A 12,955-nucleotide genomic window follows, 5' to 3' on the forward strand; every position below is an offset into this window, starting at 1 on the left:
TGGTCTTCAGAAACAGCATAACAAAACTTTTTTTTTTTTTTTTCATAATTGGCAGAGTTTTTAAAAACTGATTGTGTTATTTAGTTTGGGGACCTGTTTTTTCCCAAATTTATGACATGTTTATTATTTTGTTTTCCAGTGCCTAACATTAGTTTGGATGTTTTAAAGCCCACATTCCCAGAGATTTTAATCGAGTCCCACATTGTGATGATCAGGGTAGGTATGAGTGAGTAGAACTACTTGCCAATGTAATGCAAGAAGACACTCATTAGTGGCTGACAATGCTGGTAATTTTTTTTTTTCCACATACCTGGTGGTGAATTTGGCGTAGGTGCAGAGTATATGAGCTGTGTCTATTAAATAACGAGACTGTGATTCCACGTAATAAACAAAGCAGTCAGAACCGGTTATAACTGCATGTGTGGTGACCTTGAACATATCTGAACCCGCATGACAAGCAGCAACACTCTATGATGTTCAGTTGATTGTGAGTCACCATTTAGTTTGGTTGTGTTTTCTGTAGTGTGCCGAAAAAATGCGAAGTTTAAAAGTTGTGCAAAGATGGTCCCAAGGGTTCTCACACCAGAACAAAAAGAACGTCGCAAGGAATGCTGTGTTGACATTCTACAGCAACTTGAGCAGATCCAAACCTGTTTCATAAAGTAATCACTTATGACGAAACCTGGATATTCCAGTATGATCCTGAAACCAAAAAACAGTCAATGCACTGGAAAACACCGTCATCACCAAGAATGAAAAAAGCTTGTCAAAGCAAATCAAATTTCAAAGCCATGCTCATTGTGTTTTTCGATATCAAGGGTGTCATTTTGGAAGAATGGGTTCCAGAAGGCAGAACAGTTAACCAGCATTATTATAAGGAAGGTTTGATAAAGCTGAGAGAAAAAGTCAGAAAAAAATGGCCGCAACTGTGGGAAAATGGTTTAATTCTTCACCAGGACAATGCGCCTGCTCAAACAGCACTTTCTGTAAAGCAGTGTTTGACTGACAAGCACATTACTACACTTGAACATCATCCATATTCGCCCAGTTTAGCACCGTGCAACTTTTATCTTTTCCCAAATGTTAAATCAGTGCTTAAAGGGACACGTTTTGAGTCAGTTGATGCTGTAAAGAAGAAAACGACGGATGTGTGACAGAAACTGATTTGCTCCATGCCTTCGACCTGTGGAAAACAAGACTGCAGCAATGTATTAGTGCAAATGGGGAGTATACTGAAGGGGACAAGCATTAAATTTGTAATACATATAAATAAAGGTGAGTTATTTAATAGACACACCTCGTATGTCAGCATTCATTACAACCTGTTGACTACGCCAGGGGTACTCCTCTCCAGTCCTGGAGGTCTGCAGCGGGTGCAGGTTTTTACTCCACCCAGTTCCATAATAAGAAGGCAGGCCTAACAAATAATAAAACTAGGATTTTAAGTGTATGGCTTGTTAGTTCTTCATTCTTCCAAGACAAGTCTTTATTACATTATAGATTTTTCATTTTCTCTCTCTCATTATCCATGTTTTGCGGTCTGGAACAGATTTGGTCTTTCTCTTCTCTCTCATTTATTTCAAAATGTTGTATTAACACAGGTATTTCATGATGCATGTACACAGGTTTAAATGAAAGTACGTTAGCTGGAGAGCTGGCGATTCCTTTCTCATTTTGCACCTCAACTGATTGCTGGTTAAGAAAACTGCATCTATTAAAACCTTAATGCACCTGTTTAAAACTAAAATAGGCAATTAAGGGTTCTGAATCATAACAAATAAGTAAAACCAAGCTGAAAATATATTTTTCTTTAGTAGTAAATCAATGGGTGCTAATTAAAAATTAGGTTAAAGCAAAAACCTGCAGCCACAATGGACCTCCAGGACTGGAGTTGAGTAGCCCTGGACTAGACATAATGGACAGATAAAGCAACTCCTATTCACATTCACAAATAGGGCTCTGATGTGGTCATTTTGGGCCAATACCAAATTTCTGCCACACACAAGAGGTACTCATTTGGGCAGGGGAAATTATTTGAAAGAAATCTCTGACATTCCATTTTGCTGGGTTCAGTTTTTTTCTTAATAGACAATATCGCCCCCACTCACTGTGCTGAAATGGTGTAAACTAAAATAATAAAGTAATCTGTAGGGCATGCAGCACTTCACTCAAAGGTTCTGCAAACTGCTTTTTCTTTAAATACTTGATTGTGTGATTGGTCTTCATAGCCCAGAAACCTACCTGTTCACACTGACTGACTTCAGTATTATTACTCTGTTACTTGCAATAGGGAAACAGTGGTTTAAAGCCAAAGGACAACGAAGTGAGTTCCAAACCCTGGCACTGGCCAATCAACTATCAGGTAAGTGCAACACTCTACTCATTATCAGTTCTGAAGGACGTATTCAACTAGCGGCATCGAGAGTTACCTATGCATGGCTTTAAAATAAACAGTAGATTTACGTCAATACCTTTGAATAAGGCAGAGATTGCAAAATGGAAGTGTTAAAGAATAAACATACAGACCTGAAGACCGGAGTTTTGTTGTGTAGTGGACAGCATGGCCTTGTGATGGCACCTTGTCAACATATTCTTTTGTAGTGTCAAGCCAGATCATCTTTGGCTGGAATTAAAACGTTGTCCCATGTCACAACAAAGAAGCTTGATGTCTGCTTGCACTGTCTTACATCTGCCATACATCAGATTAGAAAAGAAGGCCCAAAAGGGACACACAACTGACTGTTCTTCAGATAGAGAACTCGCCCTGCTATATGACATTTGTTGTATTTTTCTTTGTGATTTTCCAATTGTTGATTAGCCTTTTTTTTTTTTTTTTTTTTTTTGCTCTGATTTTTTTGTGTGTTTGTGCAGATTTATGCTGTGTGCATTTTTTAACCCCCACAGTTTATAATTTCCCTGCACATGAACATAGGATGCCCAGTTTATTCATTTCTAAATACAGTTTGTTAAGGTGTGCTAAAGCGGAGGTGTGTATGCTGAGAAACCAACATGACAGTGAGCTACAGAACATTACAATACACAAGAAAACGGACACTTTTTAATATATTTGTGTATGTACAGTATTTGTACACATGTGTTGTGTTTATGGTGTATCACTAATCTCTGTGTCTTTTCTTTTTGGGCTCTTCTTAACATAACATAACTAAAGACTCCCAGAGTTTTTCCTGGGGTCCTTGTATTTGATTATCAGTATCACTGATGTCTTGCAGTGGACACCAACAGTTGGATTAGCCCCCTTTCAATACCTGAAATCTAAAACTTAAATGTAAACAGCACTCTGATCCCCCTTTAGCATGTGAGAAGAATCTGTCTTATTGGAACAGTCAGATTTCCCTCTTTTTGTAATCTTGTATTTTATACGTTCATTATTGTCTTGTATACAGAGTGCACTGAAGTTCTTCTTTGCATTCACTAATCAACACGCAGTATGTATGCTGTGATTTAGATGTATGCTGGTAACAGGCAGACAAACCAGAACAGATAGCGTTTGTATAGAAGCAGATTTTCTTATGATGCATGTGGCCTGCCACAAAAACCACAGTGGAGAAACATTAAACCTGAGCCTGAAGGTGACGGGCCTGAATCGAGCCACAGCGTGTAAACCTGTCCTGACGGAGATTATTTGGGCCATAATGGCACCGAGGTTTTGATCACATTTGACTAATAACCACTGTTTAAAAATGCTCACTTGCATGTCATCTGCTAATTCTACTGAAGTATTTCACATGAATTACACCTTTTTTTGTTTCCTTGACTGTCTTATAGCTACACGTGCGCAGATCGTCTGCTCAGTTATGTGCTTAGTTAGATGTTTTTGTTTAACGTCTGCACTTGAAAGGTTCTCTTTGTCGACTGGGGTGGTTACCAAAATCGGTGACTCTTTTAGAGGTTAACGAGCAACTTCACAAGGGACGAGTATAACATACGAGATACTTTTTCATAGGGTTCCCAGAAGCCCTCTTAATTGGCTACTTCACAAATGAGTGCAAAAAGTACTAATTTGTTAATTCCACCCTTTGAAGTCGCCCAGAAAAAAAGCATCATAAGTCGAATAAAAAACAACTTTTATTATATGATGTCATTTTTGTTCCCTCAGTGGGAATAAAATAAAACTCATAAAAGAAATGAAGTAAACATTTTATTATAATTTAACAACCAAACAAGGTAAAGTGTATCAATAGGCACAAAATCAGACATCGTTTATTTTTTTTTTTTATGATAAATGCCGAAGAAATGACAAAGCCACGCCGTGAAAGAAAGTCACACTTTTCTTAAGTAGTGCTTCTGGTTCTGTTAGATGCAACAGAGACTTGTTGTATATTAAGGCTCATGACGTCCTTTTCTAAAGCAAGAAAAAACAAAAGAGGATTGAGACACTGAAGAGGGTAAGTGTCTGCATATCATGGCCTAACCCAGCGTTTCTCAACCTTTAAGTATTTGTGACCCGAGTTTTCATAACAGTTTTAATCACGCCTCCCTAATGTTTTTTTGAAACCGTAATAAAATTTATTCCTATATTTTTTGCTGCCAATACACCACTACAAGTTTAAAATTTCCCTACAAATAGTGAAATTACGCCACATATGGCAACATTCGCTACGTCTTTTTTGTTACTTTGGGGGGCGCACCCCACAGTTTGAGAACCGCTGGCCTAACCTGACTCTTGCTCAGACGCACAGACACCACATGAACAGCCTGGTGGCAATCTCTAAACTGTTTGTGTATATATTTAATTTATCAGATCACTAATGTTTCTGCAATCCGTAAATGAAGTGAATAAATTCAATGATGTAATCCCACAACTGGTTTGGATGGTGCACACTGTCTGTTTATTGCTAATTTATAGGCAGTAGCTCAGCAACAATGACATGAATACAAACTCTCTTAATTACAAAATAAATAGCCAAAAACATTAATGGTGATGACCAGCCTAGCATCCACACCAGTCTGCTATAAACCCTCTGCCTGATGACAAGCAGACATATCTAATTACCATGCCCCTCATAACAACACTTCACACTCGGCTATCATAGGGCAGCAGGACTGTATGAAGGTCTGAAACCACCCAGCAATTTATGAGAAGAGCGGAAGGGCATTTTACAGATGCTGTAGCTAAGCCAGTATGGGGGGTTGCTAATGTGCCGAGTACTGTTCTTCAGACACGGTCAGAGGGTTAGTCACAGGTATCAAGCGTCATGTGTGAAGCAGATGCTTGTCCATCAACAGACTCAGTTTCTTGTCATCTCACACAATGCTAAATTGGCCCACAGATGAAGACCTTGTAGCCAATTGCCCAGGCAGTTTTGCCACAATACCCATAAAAAGTCCTTGATGATTACAAATTAATTGTATGTTTAAAACAAGAACCTTTCCAGTAGATGTGACAAGGCTTGAAGAGGATGGTAGTATGCAAGGGTATTAGCTAGGATTTAACTTCAATAACATGTGAGCGTTGGTTGTTGGCAATTCTGTGGATTTCCTTCTCAGCAGGTTTTCTTTATTGTATCCATCCTACTCTCTATCCAAACGGTGACACCAATCAGTCCTTCCCTTTTCTTTCTTTCAGCATCTCTCCATAACCAATAGCAATACAGAACAGTTGCTGTCATCATGAAAATGATATCATATCAAGTGTAAATTTTAGTGTTATAAATGTACAGAAAACTGTCTTGGTTTGAATTTAATGTGATCCCTCTGTCTGTTAACTGTGGGTACTGCAAAGGGGTTCTCCATTTAAGAAGCACTTGGCAATTAACGAATGGGTCAGGAAGCATGTAGAGTTCGGTAAATTTAAAGTGTTACTTTAGTTACAGTGAGTTTTCTGAAGCTCTGGTAAATTAATGATTGATCTGAAGATTGAGTTTATGATGTTCGTAGCATTGCAGTGTTTCTGGGAAACTTGCCTCAGTTTACTATCATTCACTGATGTGATGTCATTGTAAACCATATACCATCCCTTACCTGCTCTTCACATACTCCGAGGGCACTCATTCAGCATGTAACATTGATGTCTTGTAACCCAATTCCTTCTTGTCTTTAAGGGTCTAAGGTTCTCTGGGGTGAATGAGACAGAATATCGAGTGTACCTGCTGGGAAATCCTGTGAGTAAACAAAAATGCGTTGTTCTGAACCTAAGAGGGTGACAAAGTAGAGCGACCTTTCTTGATGTACACCATCTTTGTGTTTCTAGGTGATCTGGTGGTTGAACCTCTTTAGCCTTGCATTGTATGCCCTCATGGCTGGGGTGGCTGCTGTGCTGTTAAAGCGAGGGATTGCTCTGAGTCAAGAAGCCAGACGTGAGTAAATTCAACCTGAGTTGACTAGAGGGGACTAAAAGTCCTGTGAAGTAGTCAGCTGTCACAGAAGTTACTTTGGGGGGGATGATCTGGTTCATACTGAAGAAAAATGTGCTATATTCTGGAAATATGTAATGCACATCTAAACTGTCAAGTCCGTTTTACAGTCTTTTACTATCTCACCCCCAGAGCGCTGCATGGTACTTCTTGGCGGTGGCCAACAGATGTTGATGGGATGGTTGCTTCATTATCTGCCATTTTTTACGATGGGACGGATTTTATATTTCCATCACTACTTTCCTGCCATGTTGTTTAGCAGCATGTTAACAGGTTGGTAACCCGGCGCTCTGCCATCTAATTCCTAAGTTGTTCCTCTGACGTCTTGACAATTACCATTTGTAGGTCTAAATCAGTGGTCCCCAACCTTTTTGACAGCAAGGACCACTTTATTAGATGCAAATTTTTCCACGGACCGGTTGGGGGGAGTGGGGGGGGGGCAGTTTTATACACAATTTACATAACATTTCTATTATTATTAAGTTATTAAGCAGTCCGCATATGTTTGCAACCTGAGATTTTTCTTCTTTTTTTGCATATAACAGACATATGCTTTGCATTTGCCATTCCAACAGATTGCACATCACAAACATTAACACTGTTTTCGTTTTTTTCGAGTCTGCCGTTTCTATAGGAGGGTGACAATGAGTTAAATTCCAATGGATGTTTTTCAAATGTTGACAAGCAATAAGCAAAAGGTATCACTGAAAACCACAGAAAACAAAAACAGCAAAAAAAAAAAAACAGTACGAGGAAAGTTCGATGAAAGAATTTTTTTACAATGTTTCTGTTTGGGGATCGTTGTGCAAACGTGCACATCTGAGCTGTGACCACAGATCTAACTGCTCTGTGGATGATTCCTTCAGGCATTTCAAGGTCACTTCGTTGTAATGAAAGCATCTGCTGAATGTACTTCGTAGTAACGCGATTTCTATAGACTCGTGTCATATGGGGAAACTGTCGGGACCGTAACAATACTTTGTTGTAATACTCTCTCACCTCGGTCTCTCTCCTCTCTCTGGGCCGCTGCAAAGCCCCGCCCGGCAAGCATTCTGAAAAGTCTGAGTGAGTCTCCGTTGCCGGCAGTTCTCTCGCGGCCCGGCTGTCAGATGGCTGCGGCCCGGTAGTGGGTCGCGGACCGGTGGTTGGGGACCCCTGGTCTAAATAACCGTTGTGTACTGAAATGGATCATTTTTTATATAGTAAACCTGCAGATGCTATTGCTCATGTGGAGACCTTCTCAATGTTAGCAGTGCCTTTCCTTTAACTCCTCGCATCATGCCACAGTCTCCTCCGAGTCTGGTCCTGGGGGTGCCGGACATGTGCACTAAGTGGCAGGTTATGATTGTAGCACACGGACAGACGAGACACCACTGCTGTTTGCTTAGTTGTGCACTTTTCTGCTTTTTAGACCAGTAGAACACCTAAAGCTCTGATATGGTGTCTTTAATGCTTGTAGTTCTGCTGTTGGCATTTTAGGACCTTTTATTTTAAGATATCCCTGTGAACTGAGTGAATGGTTATCATTTCTGTTTTTTCTTTGCTTTTAGCAATAACGTGGGACATACTGCTACAGAGCTGTGATTTAATTGTTCCCTCTCACCTGGCTAAAAGCACCTATCAAGGAGGACTTGTTTTTCTGGCTGCACTGGTCCTATACAGGTGAGCAGAATGTCAATAACTCAACAATGACAGGCTGTTAACCCCTTACAATAGAGCTGCTGTTTTAGCAGTAAGTGCTATTATCTTATTCTGACTGCCCTTCCTGTTGATGTCAAACACATCTTGCAATTACTTATGCTCAGGTTGTGAAAGTTCTTGTGTGCATTTTAAGTAAATATTTAACTACATGTCACCCAACAAATAAAAAGTATACTCACTTGCAAAGTCAAGGGCCCGAATCAGGTGGGTACTTCTGTCCTGTCACCGGCTACACTCATGGCTACATGGTTTGGTCTTTTCTAGTTTCTACTTGTTTCATCCGCTTTCCTATGGCATGATGGGACCTCTGGCTCATGAGCGTGGCAGTCCAATGGCGGGGCTAAAGTGGATGGAGTCGTGGGAGTTTTAGGTGGAGATCTGCTGTTGCTCCCCACACAGACTCTGAACTGTCCTTCCTTCATTGACTGCACAAAAGCACCAGCATCAGAAAAATGGATTGGCATGTGTTCCGGCCAAAACCTCGGAGTTGTTTGGTGAGACAGTATCCTTCTACTCAGGCCTTACATTTATATTGGAAGGTACATTCATGGATGACATTTTAGTTTGGAACACTGTTTGTAGTTCATTTGACCAGCAAGCCCCTTTGTCCTGTTTGTGCACCACTCCAGTAAGCTGCTTTAATGCGTTTATAATAAGAAGATGACTGCTGTGCAGCTCATGGGGGCTGCCTGCCCAGCCCACTCAGGCTGCAATACCAGCGGGTTTCTTATTTCCTGCCACATTTTCACTTGACTCCGTTTTGAAGGAAGTTGCTTGCACTGATACATTTGTGACTGATGGGACCACCACTCCTCGTTTGGGAGCCTTCTGCCTGCACCGACTTTGCTGTTTCTTGTTACTTATTTAAACTTGTTTTATCGTGGGCTGAAACAGTCAAACCGAAGAAGCCACCTAATTTAGTTGAGATTACATTTGTTATTAGAGAAACGTTTTCTGTTAAATCTTTAATAAAGCATAACTTGTATTTAGTAATCTTTCCGTTTATGCCCATTTTATTTTATCTCTGTTTTTATATTCTGTTTGCTTTGCCAACCAACAGATTATTGTCAGTTCTTCATTTTTGCTGACAGTATTTGCAGTTCGGCTTTGTTTTGCTGCTGACAGAGCAGGCCAGAAGGTTTCTCTCACAGCCGTAGCACAAGCAGCTTTTATAATCAAGTAGTGTTTTTCTTTCCGTTTACAAAGTAGCAACTTTGTTTCTAACAAATATATTTAAATAATGGGAAGCTGCAGATTATTTTGTCATGGTCAAAACATTTACTAGTAGATCATTTTTGCATTTGTTTTTTTTTCATATTGTAAGTAAAAACATCAAGATGACAGATCATAAAGCGGAGCTTCCATTTGTAGCTCATAAAATAAACATTTCGACAGTGGTATTCCAGTCTGGTTTATTTGAGAAATGCCAGTTTTACAAAAAATAAATCGCTCATCTTCTGTTTTTTTAAAGCCGGAAGGGTTTCCTGGTGACGTTTTTTAATGCATCATGTCACTGAGGGGGGTGACCCTGGGGTCTAAGTGCGTTTGCAGTGAACAACGGAAGGAGGTCAGGACCACACGTAACCAGTCCGCTGCTGGTCTTGTAGTGGTCTGCATGGGCAGCTGAGCTCTGGTAACAATGACACACCAGTGATTAATGAAGTGTCCCATTAAGGGGGCAGCACGAAAGGGACTGGCGGTATTTCAACTTCAGGAAACATACTTGGAAACACAACATTAAATGATATGAAAATGACGGCTGTAAGACAAACTGCAGGAGTGTTGTAAATATTCACTTCAGGGCTATTGAAATGAACAAATCCGTCAAATTCAGGGTAAATCATCACTGAATGAGGACTTCAATACTGCATTAGTACGGTCACGCTTTATGTTCAGTCCTGTTAACTACTTCACTGAAAGAGGCACCTTTATCGGGAAAAGAAAGATGTGGCGTGATGCCTTTATGACAGGGGTGTCCAACTCCGGTGCTGGTGGGCCCGCAGTGGCTGCAGGTTTTCATTCTAATCATCTTGTCGGTGGTCTTAGAAAAACAGAAGATCAACTGTCAGCTATGGCAGAATGAAAGCAGCAACAAGTCATGATATCAATAACGGCTTTAATTAACAGCAAGAACTGGCTTCTCATTAAGAAACTGGTTGAAGTGAAATTGGCTGGAGTTTGACGTTCCAATTTAGCTGGTCATCTGTGGGCTCGTTTCACATCTCACTTCTGTTTGACTGCCATTTAATGAAACGAATCAATTCAGAGGACTGAATCCTTAAAAACAGGGCTAGTAAAATGAAGGGAAAAGGAGTTAATTAGCAGTGAAAACTGCTCGCTGATTAGGAAAGGGGGTAAAATAAAAACCTGCAGTCCACCAGGGCTGGAGTCGGACACCCCTGCTTTATGAGAATTTAAAAATTTAGTTGCACATTACTAGCATCATTGCCAACTTTTGTTTTATTCTTTTTCCAATTTCATAGATGTAACAACAGCTGGTGAAGTAACCAGCTGCCAACCCCCTGAGAATTTTGCTACTTGTAGCTATCATGTGCACAGCTTATTGTAATAATATTAACAATCCCCCTTCACCAGAAGGCAAAATGTCTCTTGTCAGATGCTGGTCACTACTCATGAAGAATAATGAGTGGCAGTGTGAACTGTACACTGGAGCCCAAGCTCGGCAGAATCCACATTGTGGAATATTATATTAAATAGCAGAAATGAAAGACATCACAAAAGTATCTGCACAGTACTCCGATGTAATTCAGCATGGAAGAACGTCACGTCATCTTACAATGTGCACTTCACTAACAGCATTGCCGATATTGAAGATTAAGTAATGGTTAGATGGACAAGGCAGTCTTTTTTATTTTTTTTCACAACGCAGTGAGACATTTAATATTGAAAATTAAACAACTGATTCATTACAGTGCTGCACTTTGTTTCAAATCGTGACAGTTGCTATGTTTATGTTTTATGGTTGACCTCTTTTAGAATGTTTTTTATCTTATGTATTACATTAAGAGTATTCCTTTTATCAATATAGACCTCCAGGGTACTCCACGAAGAGCGTTTATGAAATCACTGACTAAGCCCTGCTTGAATAAGCTTTGTTTTCCCATTGAGGCCTAGTTGGTTCTATAAGCACCAAGTGGGAAGGTGGGCTTCACCAATCCACGATTATGTGTGCACTTGTGAGATTTAAGTAGCTCCAAGAACCAATTGTCGATGACATTTATCAGGGCTTAAAAACCACGGAGGAAGGCACAATATCAACAGATTGAGTACCTGTGACTTTAAACTGTTGTGATGTATGGTGCATTATGGGACATCTTTGAAAAGTTAAGAGTTTCATTTAATTGTCTTAAAACAGAAGAACATGAAACAGGGACAGAGGAGCTCATTTCAGCAGTTGATCAAGGAGTAACAAAAATGTGTTTGCTGTAAAGAAAGTGAGGAAGGCTGCGAGGCAATCTATAGCAGGCCAGTGTCTAAGTACATTACGATTCTGAATTTGGGCATTGCTTATTTAAATATTACTGGCATTATTCATGTTAAAAAAATCGACACATATTAGTTTGTGAACATCATGCTTGAAATGCTTAGCAAATATTCATCAGCAGTATGAAGCACATTTGGCAGTAATTGAAAATGATACACAAGAACATACTTCACAATTACTAGAATATAAATGTATATGCAAAGTTGTGTCTATAGGTTTACATACCCTGGCAAAATTTGTAACGTGTACTTTAAAGAAAAGATGACTGATCAGGCAAAACACATTTCATTTACGTTTACAGTAATCCCTCGCTATATCGCGCTTCGCCTTTCGCGGCTTCACTCCATCGCGGATTTTATATGTAAGCATATTTAAATATATATCGCGGATTTCTGCGGACAATGGGTCTTTTAATTTCTGGTACATGCTTCCTCAGTTGGTTTGCCCAGTTGATTTCATACAAGGGACGCTATTGGCAGATGGCTGAGAAGCTACCCAGCTTACTTTTCTCTCTCTCTTGCGCTGACTTTCTCTGATCCTGACGTAGGGGGATTGAGCAGGGGGGCTGTTCGCACACCTAGACGATACGGACGCTCCTCTAAAAATGCTGAAAGATTATCTTCACGTTGCTATCTTTTGTGCAGCTGCTTCCTGAAACGACAAGCTGCACGGTGCTTCACATACTTAAAAGCTCGAAGGGCACGTATTGATTTTTGATTGAAAAACAAACTCTGTCTCTCTCTCTATCTCTCTCTCTTTGTCTGCTCCTGACGGAGGGGGTGTGAGCTGCAACAGCTTTGTGCCGCGGTGCTTCGCATAGTTAAAAGCAAACAGCCCTATTGATTTGTTTGCTTTTCTCTATCTCTCTGACATGATCTGCTCCTGACATGCACTCCTTTGAAGAGGAAGATATGTTTGCATTCTTTTAATTGTGAGACGGAACTGTCATCTCTGTCTTGTCATGGAGCACAGTTTAAACTTTTGAAAAAGAGACAAATGTTTGTTTGCAGTGTTTGAATAACGTTCCTGTCTCTCTACAACCTCCTGTGTTTCTGCGCAAATCTGTGACCCAAGCATGACAATATAAAAATAACCATATAAACATATGGTTTCTACTTCGCAGATTTTCTTATTTCGCGGGTGGCTCTGGAACGCAACCCCCGCGATGGAGGAGGGATTACTGTAATGGAGTCCAAGTTGAACTATAAGGTATCACAAAATAGCACAACCATTAAACAAAATCTAATAAAAAAAGGAAAACAATGAGATGGTCCCTGTTGAAAAGCTTGCATACCCTTAGTTCTTATTACTGTTTACTGCTCCCTTTAGCATCAATGATGGCGTGCAGTCTTTTGTGATAGTTGTGGATGAGGCC

At 40.1% G+C, this 12,955-nt stretch overlaps 1 protein-coding gene across 1 annotated transcript in view; it reads left to right on the forward strand.

Moving 5' to 3' along the window:
* The window catches only part of pomt2 (protein-O-mannosyltransferase 2), a 33,261-nt gene extending 24,193 nt beyond the window's left edge, over positions 1–9,068 (forward strand). Inside the window, exons 16-23 of the mRNA XM_051919863.1 lie at positions 140–216; positions 2,291–2,362; positions 6,063–6,122; positions 6,212–6,317; positions 6,507–6,647; positions 7,925–8,036; positions 8,340–8,865; positions 8,900–9,068. Coding sequence (XP_051775823.1) covers positions 140–216; positions 2,291–2,362; positions 6,063–6,122; positions 6,212–6,317; positions 6,507–6,647; positions 7,925–8,036; positions 8,340–8,445 — 674 coding nt within the window. The 3' untranslated portion in view covers positions 8,446–8,865; positions 8,900–9,068. The remainder of the gene's footprint in view (positions 1–139; positions 217–2,290; positions 2,363–6,062; positions 6,123–6,211; positions 6,318–6,506; positions 6,648–7,924; positions 8,037–8,339; positions 8,866–8,899) is intronic.
* The last annotated feature ends 3,887 nt before the right edge of the window (positions 9,069–12,955 follow it).

The sequence above is a fragment of the Erpetoichthys calabaricus genome, chromosome 16 (assembly GCF_900747795.2).
Source record: "Erpetoichthys calabaricus chromosome 16, fErpCal1.3, whole genome shotgun sequence".
NCBI classification, from domain to species: domain Eukaryota; kingdom Metazoa; phylum Chordata; class Cladistia; order Polypteriformes; family Polypteridae; genus Erpetoichthys; species Erpetoichthys calabaricus.